The sequence below is a fragment of the Delphinus delphis genome, chromosome 12 (genome assembly GCF_949987515.2).
Source record: "Delphinus delphis chromosome 12, mDelDel1.2, whole genome shotgun sequence".
Taxonomy (NCBI): Eukaryota; Metazoa; Chordata; class Mammalia; order Artiodactyla; family Delphinidae; genus Delphinus; species Delphinus delphis.
In genome coordinates this window covers 9,306,207-9,319,827 of record NC_082694.2, presented here as the reverse complement: position 1 = coordinate 9,319,827, position 13,621 = coordinate 9,306,207, and the positions used below count along the sequence as shown (strand labels likewise).

General features: G+C 55.4%; 1 protein-coding gene across 5 annotated transcripts in view; it reads left to right on the top strand.

The window, feature by feature from the left end:
- Window positions 1–13,621, top strand: part of INPP4A (inositol polyphosphate-4-phosphatase type I A) — a 147,830-nt gene that overhangs the window by 97,697 nt on the left and 36,512 nt on the right. For 3 of the 5 annotated variants that reach the window (XR_009521500.1, XM_060027305.1, XM_060027304.1), the window contains exons 14-20: window positions 1,213–1,396; window positions 2,605–2,823; window positions 3,613–3,751; window positions 7,377–7,409; window positions 11,648–11,820; window positions 12,620–12,743; window positions 13,478–13,604. Coding sequence is in view for 4 of the 5 variants with exons in the window: in XM_060027305.1 (XP_059883288.1) it covers window positions 1,213–1,396; window positions 2,605–2,823; window positions 3,613–3,751; window positions 7,377–7,409; window positions 11,648–11,820; window positions 12,620–12,743; window positions 13,478–13,604 (999 nt within the window). In the remaining variant the exon portion in view is untranslated. Of the gene's footprint in view, window positions 1–1,212; window positions 1,397–2,604; window positions 2,824–3,612; window positions 3,857–7,376; window positions 7,410–11,647; window positions 11,821–12,619; window positions 12,744–13,477; window positions 13,605–13,621 lie in introns of all 5 variants that reach the window. The other 2 variants (XM_060027303.1, XM_060027302.1) reach the window with 1 other exon arrangement.

The window sequence follows — 13,621 nt, the reverse complement described above, 5'->3', positions numbered from 1 at the left end:
CTTCTGGCAGCTCCATCGTTTTTCACTGTGGTGTCTGGGCTTGGGGTGTTGTTTTTTCTCGGGTGCTTCGGGTTTTTGTTTTTGCATGTTTACCCCATAGTCCATCAGGGGAATGGGCAGGGCGGTCTGTTGGTGACCCAGCTTCGGGTTACCCTGGAAAGAGCCCAGCAGGGAAAGGGCTCAGTCCTACCGTGTGACCCTCACCTCCAGGGGCAGCAGTGGGGGGTGCGGTCCTCCCTCTTACCCTGAACTCAAAGGGCAGCTCTTCGAGGGGACCAGTCAGGGCCCCTCCTTACATGAAGCATGGCTGCCTTATACGTCTCCCTGTTTCCCTCAGCTTCCTCAGGTGGTCTGAAAAATAAACTTATAATATTGGGTTGATTGGGGATCTTAGCTAAGAGACAGGCAATTTACCATCCCCATCTAGAAGGTCCCACGAAGCCAGGGACGTGGAGTTGGATCCCCAGAGGCTGGTGTTTGTGCCGGACAGTAGCTTTGACATCAGATCCCAAGATGCACATGCTGCTCGGTGGCAGGGAGTGGGGAACGAGGGAAGGACTGGTTTTCAAAGCCAGTGAGGCATCCAGGCCTGGCCTCCAGTTCGGCATGTTCTCCATGCCCCCCTTCATCCGATGGAACATTGAGCAGGGGAGTCCCGGAGCAGGGGAGAGAGGATGGAAGCCCAGTGTTCTGGGGACTTGCTGGGGTAGACACATGAGGGAGGGTGTGGGTCTGTGCGCAGAAAGTTTGAAGTCCTGATTGGCCAAATGAAAAGACAGGTTTCTTTTGGCAAAGTCCAGCCCCTACTGCAGTCTCCCTTCACTGCGGTGTGAGCCACTCTGGTGTCAGCAGGTCTCCACTCAAGTACTGCTTAAAAACTGACAGAAGAGGTTCTTAGGTGAAAGGTTGTGAGCATCCAGGCAACTACTGGGTTCAGCATCTGTACACACAGGTAGAAACACAGTAAGAATACAGATACATGCAAACATGGATAAAAGGCTTAATTGTATTTTAACATTTCAAGCCTCTACTGTACAGACAGAATGGATCTGCTGAGATTTCCTCTTGTCCACCAACAACTAGACCAGCCTAGGAAACAGCCCCGAGTAACAGGAGGCTTCACCTCGTGTTGGTGGTGGGCAGGGGTGGGGAGGTGCTACTATCCCCACCGATTCAAGAGAACCCCTTAGAAGCTGTTCTCATCCTTTTTAGTACGTCGTCCAGCTGCCAGTCCATCATCTACATACCACAGGACATTGTCAGAGCCAAGGAGATCATTGCCCAGATCAACACCCTGAAAACCCAAGTGAGTTACTACGCAGAGAGGCTCTCGAGGGCGGCCAAGGACAGGTCCGCCACTGGCCTCGAAAGAACACTCGCCATCTTAGCAGACAAGGTAGGAGAGGCTACCCTGCTGCAGGGGGGTGGGGGTCCCTTGGGTTTCTGAGTACCCCTGGACACCTCATGTGTGCCTAGAGCTGTCCACACAAATGGTGACACTGGGATGACCTTGAAGGTCTGACTTCAGATCCTATTCCCACAAAGGCCTGGGGCGGGGCTTGGTGACTGGCCCGTGGTCACAGAGCTGGATGGGGGCAGACCAGCAATAGAGCCCGGAGCTCAGGAGCCTCAGCTGTGGCTTCATGCCCTTGGCTTTCCAGGGAACGCACGGGGGTCTTGTTGAAGCTGGGACAGTTCCTCTGCTTCCTTAGTGACTGCCTACCCAGCACATTTGGGGCCACGTTTCTGTTGTACTCACAGTTCGAAAAAAGAAACTGAATTATTATACACACATAATATAAGAACAGTATAATTTCACTGGGTTATGTATAGTCCACAAACCAGCTTCTAATTAACTGTCACCTGATCCTGATTAAAAATTGATGGGTGATGCTTTTTCACGACTCAGTGTCTCTCCCAACGTACGTGCCTCCGCCAAACACACACGTGGCCACAGGCACACACACGTGCACACACAGATTCTGGTCACACTTCCCCACACACACCTGCTTCACTGGGATGAGCTGCTTTTCCCCGTCCGAATGTCTTGTATCCTTCCCATGTGTTTGCCCAGTAAAAAGACTGAGAGCCGGGGATTAAATCCACTCATAAAATAAAGGTGACGCTGTCAGACGTCAAATTCAGAGCCACAGAGCTGCTGTTGCGTGCAGAATTCCCCAGAACCGCAAGTGCTATGCCAGGAATCCCGCTGCCCGGGGCTTCAGGTATTAGATGTGACGCATAAGACTCCAGCGGTTAAACTGAAGTGAGGCCTGTGCCCTGGGATGGAGGGACAGCCCGGGAAGGCAGTGAAGGCTGGCACTGGGCTCACCCCGGGCCCCTCCTCCAGCCATGTCAGGCTCAGAGGCTGGCCAGGGTCCAAGAATGTCAGAGGCTTCTTGGCCTCCCTGTCATCCTCCTTGCGTTCTCCGGGCTTCTGTGGGAAGTTCTTGCCGAGATTCAGCCGGGCCCGTCGTGCGGCAGGCAGCCTTAAACCTCGGCCGTCTCGAGGGCTGCAGCTCTTGGGGTGTGGGCACCGTGCGGGAGGGCGGAGGGGGGCGGGCTGGGCGCTCAGAGAGGCCGGGTGTGCGTGTGTCCCTGCAGACCCGGCAGCTGGTCACCGTGTGCGACTGCAAGCTGCTGGCCACCTCCATCCACGGGCTGAACGCGGCCCGGCCCGACTACATCGCCTCCAAGGCCTCGCCCACCTCCACTGAGGAGGAGCAGGTGATGCTGAGGAACGACCAGGACACCCTCATGGCCAGGTGGTCGGGCAGGAACAGCCGGTCTTCCCTGCAGGTGGACTGGCACGAGGAGGAGTGGGTGAGACTGCCGCCCCCGCCCGTCACCCTACCGCTGAGCCGGCCTGGAAAATGCGAGGCCTTGCTCCCTCGCGGGTGTCGGGCCCAGCCCGGGCCCTGCCCCCTCGGCCTCCACTGGCCGTCAGCCCTGCCGGGGCCACGTCTTTCTGGAGATGTGGGAGCTGAGGTGCTGGGCAGCTTGGTGAGGATTTGGGAGACGCCGCCCTGACATCCCGTCACGATGTTGCTTCCGCTGGGTGGGCTTTGAGAGCAGGGGCTGCCCCTTGAGGGAGTGACACATCACGGACTCGTGTTTGTCATTTGCTGGGACTGTTCTTCGGCGGTGTCGTCCTGGGGGCACCGGACTGCCGGCGGCAGCAGCGCGCTCCCCCAGGCCTGCCCTGGCGTCCTGAGTGCTGCCTGGGTTTCTGCAGGGACCCCCCCGCCCCCGTCCCCCATGCTGAGCGATCCACGGCCTCCATCCAGAAGACCTCAGTCCCCTGCGGTGTTTGTACGAGGTCTGCGGGGAGGGAGGAGGGGACGAGGGTGCTCCCGTGGCCCTTGTACCCACAGTGGCCTCCGGGACAGCGACTAACAGACGTCCCCCAAGCTTTGAAACTGACGCCCACGGGACATCGACTTGTCTTTGGAAAAGCAGATGCAGCTTAATGGGGGATTCCAAATTGTCTCACCCCCTCTGCATCCTGAGGGGTCTCAGTGGGCGTGGCGCCCGGGGGTGGGGGGCGGGCCCTGCTTTCTGCCCTGTGTCTCCTGCTGGGAGAGCTGACCCCGCGCCCCTTGGGTCCGCCAGGAGAAGGTGTGGCTGAACGTGGACAAGAGCCTGGAGTGCATCATCCAGCGCGCAGACAAGCTGCTGCAGCGGGAGCGCCTGCAGGCCGAGGGCTGCGACCACAGCCTCCCCGGCACCGGCAGCTGCGCAGGAAGGAAAGGTAACCGGGGCAGCCAGGCCTACTGGATCCGACCGGAGGACCCCCTCTGCGACGGGCCCCCCTCGCCACGCCCCCCCGCCGCATGCCGCCCTCACCCGACCACACGTGCGTACGCACCCCGCTTCCCACCTCCACCTCGAGCGCTGTCTGTGTGTTCGTGTGTGTCTCTAACTCCACGCCCGCCACGCAGACTGCAGGGAGGCCTCTCAGCAGAGGGGGTGTCGCGGCACCCAGAGCAGTGGGGGCGGGGGGGGCCGCGTGTGAGCCTGCAGGCGAAGGCCGGTCCTCAGGGCCCCGCGGGCTCACGCTGCCGCGTCCGGGAGGGTGGGGCTCCTGGACTTTGCTGGTTTGTCAGCCAGTCTGGGGACCCGAAGGAGGCCGAACGGTAGATGCCTTTCTCGTGAGGTTGCTTACGGCATCAGGCATCAGGGACAAGGTGAGGCGCGCAGCTCTCTCTGGATGAGAGCTGGTGGCAGGCCCAGCGGACTCGTCTGGAAAGCCTGGTTGTCACTGGCTGGGCGCGCTTTTATCCGGCAGAGGCCTGCTGCCCTGGGCCTTGCTCGTAACCCAGTCAGAGGGTAGGCCCCGCTCCCACGTCTGGGGGGGCCAGTTAGGTTCCTCTGTTCGGCGCCACCTCCAAGGTGGGGCTCTCGGTAGAAGGCGGGACGCTGGCGTGAAGCGGCACGCTTCAGAAACAGCCTGCTGCCTGCGGAGACACAGGGCATGACCAGACGCTCTGCCCCGCTGCCGCCTTACAGCGGGGGGCCTCGTGCCTCCTGAACCCGTGGGTCCCTGGTCCCTGCAGCTCTGGCCTTTCCCCGGAAGAGCTGGTGGGGTTGTGCGCCAGGCAGCTGAGATCCAGCTGCCGCCGCCGCCTCCTTGCCCCCCTTTGGGCGGGTTAAGGCCCAGCTGGGCCAGGGATGGGCCGCTGGCAGTGGGACTTGTCATTTCTGAACCGGGCAGCTTTCATTCAAGGCAGGGTCTCGCTCCCCTGTCGGAGCCTCTTGGTAAATCCTCCTTGGGTTTGTCAGACGCCCTCCCCCTCCTGTCCGCCTGCAGTCTGTCCTCAGGGTGCGCTCTCACTTGAGCCTGTGTTTCCTCGGTGTCCCCGTCCTCCACTCTGCCATCTGTGAGGGGTTCGACTTTCAGTTCCCCAAACCTGTGTTTGGTTCATGGAACTGTTTTGTCTTTGTTCGTGCTGTCATTTTTTTTTTTTTAATGTAAATTGTGTTTCTTTAAAAAAATTTCTGAAAGTTCATTGCTCATTTCTCTTTAATATTGTCTTGCTTGCAATTTAAACATTTTTCTGCATATTTAAAAAAAGTTACTGATTGGATTTTTTTAAATGCAGGAGATAGTTCATTTAACTGGATATACTGTTGTATTCATAACTTAAATGTCCTCTTTTTCTAGGCACGTCCCCTATTGTTCAAATATATAGACAAATTTAAGCGCAGTTTTAAAGTTATTTAAAGGAGCATTTCTTTGTGATATTTAGGGCTTGACTTGTACCTGTGTGTGCCGTACAGATCAGCTCTGTTGTGCTCATGGGAGTAGGAAGCGTTTGAGAGAGTCTGACTCTGATCAGCGCTCAAAAGAAACTTATGAAACCACAGGCCTCTAAATTACCTGCACGTGGTCCTTAATTTAAAAATCTGAGCACAGCCGGGAAGCCGTCCAGACCTCGGCATGATCAGGAGGATCTGGACAGACCAGACTGTGAGCCATTTGTTTTACTCAGTCTCTTGTCCTCAGGCACCAGAGCTGGGCTCTGTCGTGACTCCCGATGCCCTTCCAGGTTCCTGGGGCACTTGTTTTGGCCTAATGAGCGGGGTTGTGTTCACACCGGCGTATTTACTGCCCGTGAACAACTCCATGCCTCTTTGAAAGGCGTTCTCTCTTTTCATTCCAATTCTCTACCCTGTCCTGGGTCCTTGGTTTTCATCTTTCATCAAGGAGTCGCCCTGCCTCAGCCCCGCCTGGGGTCAGGGCTCCGCAGGGCCCACTGACCAGTCCCCCGCAGCGGGGACCGCAGAGGCTCCGTGAGCCTCCCTCTCCTCCTGGTTTTCCACCCAAGTGACCCGTCTGCAAACTGTCAGGATTTGGTGACTTCCATTACCTCCCCCACACACTCTCTCCTGCTCTCCTCATCCCCGAAGAGTCCTTCAAACCCTGGACCAGGTTTCTCTTAACCTGAGATCTATGGGTTGCACCCCAGGTCCCCGTACCCCTGAGACTGTGCGCTAAAATCCGCATGTGTGTGGAGCAGTCCACAGTGGGCATCAAATCGCAGGGGCCTCTGTGATCTAAGAGGAGATCCCTCTCTCCCGTTTGACTGAAAGACGAGCCTACCCAGTGGGTTTAACCCCTGATCCCTTCTCAGGCATGGTCCCAGCCCAGCAGTTTGGGATCACTGCAGATCATGAAAACAGGCTTCTAAACCCTTCTCCTCATAGAGCCTTGGGATCTTGGAGGAAGGGTTATGGGGAGATAGAAGTCTGTATTTTTCCAAGGCCTGGGGTAGTTCTGATTTTAGCCAGACAGATGTTGAACAGTCACCGCTGTGCATCACACGCGCCACGGTGGTTTCCCTCTGTGTGAAGCAGGCGGTCTCAGGATATTTGCACTCTAGTGAAGACGCTGAAGTCTTCAGCATACAGAGGCCTTTAATTTTGCTCTATTTTCTGTCCCGTTGGCCAGTTTAAGAAGTCATTGCCAAAGACAATTAGAGAGAAGATCCCTGCCACCACCCTTCTGGACAATCCAGGTTGTCAAAGTCTCCGTTCAGCTGGTTCCAGTTATTCTTGAGGATCTGAAACCACCTGTTTCAGAATCCTAAAAGGTTCTTTGAACTGAAAAGTTTAGACATAAAATAAAATAAGCTTTTAGCCCAAACGATCCCTTTTCAAACTTGTTTGTTTCAGGTGGCACACCCAGTTAACCAGGAATTTTAGAGTTTTTAAGGGAGAAGAGAACTTGAAACGAGTACTTCCCGATGTGACTCAGTGTAGGTGAAATTGAGTTACACTTGGTATTCTTTGAGGGACCTGGAGGGATGTTCCAATTCCAGACTTCCCTCGGTCATAAACGTTTTGTATTTGGCTTAAACATCGTAAAGATTGGCATGCATGTGTCTGGTATATGGGTTTCATGACTGGACCCTAACCTTTTGGATCTCAGCAGCCGACCTCTAGCCCGGGCTCTAGAGTCAGTCAGGGCGGTGGGCTCTGAGCTGCACGCTCGATTTACCGGTCAGTCTCTCTCACTGCAAGTTTGCTTCCAGGTGTCGTGAGCCAGCGTGGGCTCCAGCACATGCAATGGGATGGACGTGGGGGCTTTATCTCATTGTGACACATTAACCTGCTCTTCCCGAAGAGTGTGTCATGTTGAAGTACCAGCAACATGCATGTTGACACCGGTGGATCGGGCAGGGAGCTCCAGGCAGCCCGACCACCTTCGTGTGACTCCTGGGGAAGAGGCAGGCAGGCCCCCGGCCTCTTCTCCGAGGCTCGGTTTAGCCGGCTTACTGCCAGCTGCTGCCGCAGTTGCGCTAAGCGTTGAGTTGCTCGTGTTTGAACCGTGTGCCGCTCCTTAATCATCCGTGTCGCCCTCCATTTCTGTGCAGATTGCAGCCCCCCTCCTGAAGAGTCCAGCCCAGGTACGTGGTTTCCGTTCAAGGCTTCTGCAGACGTCTTCTTAATATTCAGGGCGTGTTTGTAGCTAACCTGTCAAAGGTTACCTTGTACTCCCAGAGTCAGGAAAACATTTTAGGAGTTTCCTCATTGTGAGGGATGTAGCAACTTTTCTTAGGTTTGCCGAGGGGCCAGTCGGGCTGGTATTGTGGCCAGAAGCAGGCTACCACATGCGTTTTTGTCACTTTCCCGTCCTAAACCCTTTTCAGAAGTTAGTGTCCACGAGCGCATTAGGCTTCCTGAAGTGGGTGGCCTGGCTAAGAGAGGTACATGATGGGACGTGACGCCTCCTGTGATTTCACCTGAGCTTGCGAGCGTCCCATGGAGGGGGAGGCAGATAAGAGGTAGCCATCCAGATGCTGTGGCACGGTAATCACACAGCCTCCTCTCTTCTGAGCCTGGCTGCAGCCTTAGACTTCCTGTCAGGCACTGCTGTGGGCTTCGGGTGGAGTTAGCGCTAGAAGTGGCATCTTTTGGACTGCATTTGCATGTAGAAATCAGTGTTTGTGACTCTAGTTCAGGGGTCGGCAAACCACTGCTCCGAGCGAATCCCGTCCACCGCCTGCTCCTGTAAACACCGTTTTCCTGGAAATAAGTCACGCCCATTCGTTCACGTACTGTCCACGGCTGCTTTGGGGCAGTGCCGGAGTCCAGTAGTTGTGACAGAGGCCCTGTGGCCTTCAAAGCCTAAAGTGTCGACTGTCTAGTCCTTTACAGAAAAACTGTGCCGACCCCTGCTCTAGTTCGTATCGAATTTCCTCGCTGTGGCTTGTGGTTTTCCCAGAGGGAACATGAGACCCCCAAGTACGATGTTGTGGGGTTTTTTTCCCCTTACACTCCAAAAAGCAGCTACCCAGTCAGCCTGAGGATTGCATCCCGCCCTCTGACTGCATGTAAATATGACAGCAGGCCGCCTGCCTTATGTCTAGGGTGCAGCCAGCTGTGATTGCGGGATTTGCCACACTATTCCCGTCAGCTCTCAGAGCATCCTCTCGCTCACACGGCCCGCTCACAGCCGTGACTCCAGAACCCCATTTGCTCATCAGCGGGTCATCTGATGGGGCACCTCATAACCCCCCAGTTTGCTTTCAGCCCCTCAGTTTCTCTCCCCAGAAACGTTAGTTTGGTCACGAGCAGGTCTCCAGCTCCGGTTCCCTGGGCCCTCCCCAGCACCTCCCCTGGCCCGGGCCTGGCTCCTTCCCACCTGCCTCTGGACTCCCAGTCCCCCCAGCTTACCTGCCGGACAGGTCGGTGCCTTCTCGCTGCGCTGTCTCCCCCGAGCCCCGTGGCGGTGACCGTCCCCAGCAGTTAAGGCCAGGAAAGGGGGTGGCGGCCTCATGACCCTGGCCCGAGGCAGCTCGGGGCTTTCCTCGGCTCTGCGAGCCCTGCAGTTTGTAGAGCCGAGGGGAGGTCTAGTGGGTTCCCGGGCAGCACTCGGGCAGCCTGGCTTGTACAGCTCTCCTCGTCTTCTGTGAGCTCTGTCACTTCCAGAAGCTTTGGTGGCCTGTCCACAGCTGATGTCAGATGGACTAAAAGGTCCCCTGCCAGGGGTTCCTTTAGCTTTTCCCACAGAGCTGTATTTAGTCTGAGTTAGAACACGCCATTTTCTCTCTCTCTCTCTCTCTCCCTACTTTCTCCTTTCCCTCCCCTATTAATGAGAAAAAAAAAAAAAATACACAAAGCAAAGCTACCTAAAGTAGCACAGTCCTGGCTTGGCCGCCCATCAGTGCATGTTGCAGGTGAGCAGTGAGGTCGGGAGCTTGCCCCACAAGGGGCATCGGCTCCAGCACGAAGGGTGCTGCTTAGGCACTGGTGTTTTTTGTTCATTGCCAGACTTTCTCGATGTAGGAGGCAGAGTAAACCCCTTCACCAACCCTAACGTCCCAGACACCTGTACTTAACTAGGTTCTGGTAGAAATCTCATCACTGTCCCTGAAATTTATTTTGTTTGGAAGTTCTGAAGTTTGGTTTCCCCTCGCGTTGACCCAAAATGTATTAATCCCCAACGACTCTTCGCTGCGTAGTCAGATGTGTGTACGAGTGGCCATTCTTTTTGTGTGTCTGGGAAGACACTTAGCCTTTCTGAGGCTTTCCTTACCCCTATTACTAGTCCTCTCTCTGTGGATTAAGTGAGAAAACAGAGAGTGAGGCACTCACAGGTGTTGATTTAAGGGCTGGTTGATGCTCTCATTGAACTCCGGAGCCATCCAGACACGGCTGAGCCCTTCTCTAGGCGGACATCAGGCTCAACTCCCGCCCAGGGCCACATCTCTTCTCCAGAACAGACCCTGAGTGCTTTTTTTTAAACCATTCTTCCAATTCTACAGTTTTTTTCAGTGTCTTTTTTTTTTTTTTTTGGTCTGGTTTGTTGTTTTTTCTCTAATGCAGCAAAACTAAGTCATTCTTATGTGGATTTTGTTTAAACAGAAGTAGGCAGAGTAAAAAATTGTATGCAGAGGGCTTGCTCAGTCACATAAGACCACTTGTATATTCTGATCATTTTCAGGTTAAAATGATCATGAGCTGCATAGTGATTACATATATATATTCAGGTTAAGTGGAACAGAAAGTAAAATTGGCAACACTTGCTCTAAGAGCATTTACTTCTGAGGTGAAGCGTAGTCTTAATGACTGCCTACCTTTCCCCAAACTACTTGGCTATTAAAACTTAACGCCCATTGGCCTTTTCTGACAGTTGTTGAATATAATTGACATGGATTCAACAGAGTTCTTCAAAGAAACAAAAACATGGTCTCTGAGAATTTTAGAGGAAGAAAGACGTGGATATTATCCACAACAGTCACCCCGTTTCACCGCGAAGGGCCCCTGTGGCTGAGGGGTCAGGGGACCTGCCCACGGCTCACCCACCACTGCTCAGTGGCAGCTGGGGCCTGGGACTCACATTTTCCACTCCTCCATGCAGGGTTCTTTTCCACTGTGATTTATTTGCCAGGACCTTTTTGCTGTAGACTTTCTAAATGTAAGCCTGCTTTTTTCCACTAGAGGTAGAAATCCTTGTCCGCGTAGAGTGTGTCTGCACATACACTTAGATCATTTCCAAATTTTGAATGGCTGCGTAGACTTGAAAATCCGCGTTGACCAAACACTGAGTGCAGGGAAGTCCTTTTGTAGGTTTTGGGCGTTTCTCTGAATTTGTTTCTCAGCAAAGCGTGAAGCACACAGTTGGAGAGAGCAGAACCACAGCTCCCTTCTCTCTTTTTAAGATTCTGTTTATCTGAGACGGAGCTGACCATCCTAGCAGCTGCACTGCTCACGAGGCCAGGTCCTGTCCTGGGTGGGGCGACGGCCACGGGCATCCTGTGACCCGCATGCACCCCATCCTAGGAGGGTGCCCTGCCCGGGCTGCACACCACTGCCTTCGCCGCGCTCCGGGTGGGGCACCCAGTGGTGATGATCCAGTGCCTATTTCTGGGCTTGGTGGCCTGTTAAAAAAATATAACTGATGGGGGCATGTCTTTTCTCGTCTAAATGTCTTCCAAATAGGAAGGACCGAGAAGAGCCAAAGCCAAAAATACCTTTCACTCTGTTTTTCTCCCCTGAGGTTCTATTTTTAAAAAGTTGTTTTGGTACAGGGTCAAAGTTTCCTTATATTCCAAAAACAGAAAAACCCCACTAAGCCAGGAATAGGGGGAGTCTGGCAGGAAGGTGGCGGCGGGGAAGAAAGCGCAGGAGGCGGGGACGCTGAGGGCTGCGGCTGCGTAGGCGGGGAGGGTCCTTCCGAAGTCGTGGGTGGGGCCTGCGCCCGCGGCGCAAAGGCTCGGCCAGGCTGGGTTGGCCTTGCTCCGGAAGCCCGGGGCTCTGCCTCGCCACCTGGATCAGAGAAGCCAGACAGCAGGTACCCCGCGAGGGATGGCGGTGCCGGGAGGCACTGGCCTCCGCAGACACAGTGTGTCCTTGCTGAGTCATGACTCCCAGAGCCCGCTGTCATCTTGCTCGAAAGGAACAGTCGGGGCCGTGAGTGTGTAGAGTCCCCAGAGGGGGTGTCGGTGGTCCCCGAGGAGGGCTGATGGTGCGTTTGCTGGAGAAGCTTCAGGCTAGGAGGGCAGAGAGCGGGGCTGAACTTGGCGCCACTTATGGGCCGTGCGGAGGCGGGAGGGACAGGCGGGGTGGTAGGGCCGGTGCGGGACTGGGGGCCGGGGGCCTTCGAAGCGCCACCTTCTGAGCCGACCGCCCCTCGTGCCAGGTGAGTGGAGCGAGGCCCTGTACCCCCTGCTGACCACCCTCACGGACTGCGTGGCCATGATGAGCGACAAGGCCAAGAAGGCGATGGTCTTCCTGCTCATGCAGGACAGCGCGCCCACCATCGCCACCTTCCTGAGCCTGCAGTACCGCCGCGACGTGGTCTTCTGCCAGACGGTAGGTGAACCTGTCCCTCTCTGCCGGTGAGGAAACCAGCGTGGCGCTTTGCCCTCCCGCCTGTGGCTTTGCCCGTGTGGCCTGAGGCCTGGGTGTTGGCCTTGGAGGGAGGGGGAGGGGAGCTGCTGGATCGCAGGTGCTCAGGACAGTCCAGCTTCACACCTGCTCCCTGGGAACCTGCCCCAAGGAGCCTGGGGTCACACCGGCCCTGGTGCCACCGTTGTTCTTCCCTGCAGAGGAGTTCATTGAGGGAAGACGCGCAATCTGTGTTCTGGTTTATAAAGCAGCAGGTATTAGGCCCGCTCAGGCACAACTCTATTCCGGTGATTTCGATTTCCCTTCAGAGGAGGGAAGAGCTTAGATGAGCATCACCAGTGTTCAGGTGCAGTCATCTGATTAGCAGAGTGAACGCTGGCAGAGGCTTGGTGGGTTCCGTGCGGCTTCCTGTCCCCACGAGGCCGGGGCTGTGCACGGGGCACCCTGTGCTCCGCTCCTGCCCCTCGTCGTGAGCACCCCGCTTTCCAGCCGGCGCTGCTCTGGATCTTCGGGCATAGAGGCCTTTCCTTTCACCGTGGGGAAATCATTCTGGGCTTCCAGAAGGTTCTGGCCCAGGAGTGACCCCAAGGTCGGGTCGGAAGCTGAACCAAAACCAGACGGACCTTTGGAAGCGAGCCCTCCCGTGGCCTCTGCACTCCTGGTCCCAGCCCCCGAGGGCGAGGGGCCGCCGCAGGCAGAGCAACGCGGGTGCAGGAACCGGGGCGGGCCAGGCGCGAGGTGAGGCGGTGTCTGTTCCCTGCAGCTGACGGCGCTGATCTGTGGCTTCGTCATCAAGCTGAGGAACTGCCTGCACGACGACGGCTTCTTGCGGCAGCTCTACACCATCGGGCTGCTCGCCCAGTTTGAGAGCCTGCTGAGCACCTACGGTGAGCTGCCTGGGCTGGGCTTGGGAGAGCCTCCGTGTGTGGCCCCCTCTCGTCTCCCTGAGTGGTTTTCTGGTACACAGGTAACACGTACTGATGAAAATGTATCCAAACACCCCGATAGGTAACAAAGAACTAAAAAAAGCCCTATATAGTTACACACAGGCACACACACACACCCGCTTGTGGCCCATTTCTGCACCCACTAAATTATTAGAAGGAAAGTTGCTGGGTCACACAGTAGGAGTATTTTAAAAATTTGTTGGTATTTCCAAATTGTCTTATAAATGCTCTTTTCTCCTCACCTTCGTTTTCTGTTTATTTCTTCTTAGAAGGTAAAAATGGATAATTTTTTTAAAGTATCTGTTAATCTTTGGAGTTCTAAGACATTGAAGAAATATCAAAAGGTCTAAAGAATACGGAAAGATCACAACACCTAAAGAGCCGGCTTTGCCTTCTGAGGTTCCCACGTGTAGGTCCCCCACCCCTCCCTTCGCCAGGAAAGGGCCGGGAACTACAAGGCGTGGTTGCACCAGCTGCGCTTTTTAACGTGGCCGTAGGACTTCAGTAGTGGGCTTTACTCACGGAGAAGTGAGGCACTTGGACAGCCTCCCCCCAACTCTCACCGCCTCGTCACTGCCGCCCTGAACTCATCGCTGTCCTTCGTGGCCACGCTGAGTCCAGGAGAGAGCGCAGGTCCCCTCTGCCTGACAGCCCTTTCCCTCTCTTGCCTCCAGGGGAGGAGCTGGCCATGCTGGAGGACATGAGTCTTGGGATCATGGACTTGAGGAACGTGACCTTCAAAGTCACTCAGGCTACTTCTAATGCATCAACCGACATGCTGCCCGTCATCACAGGAAATCGGTAGAAATGTTTTTCTG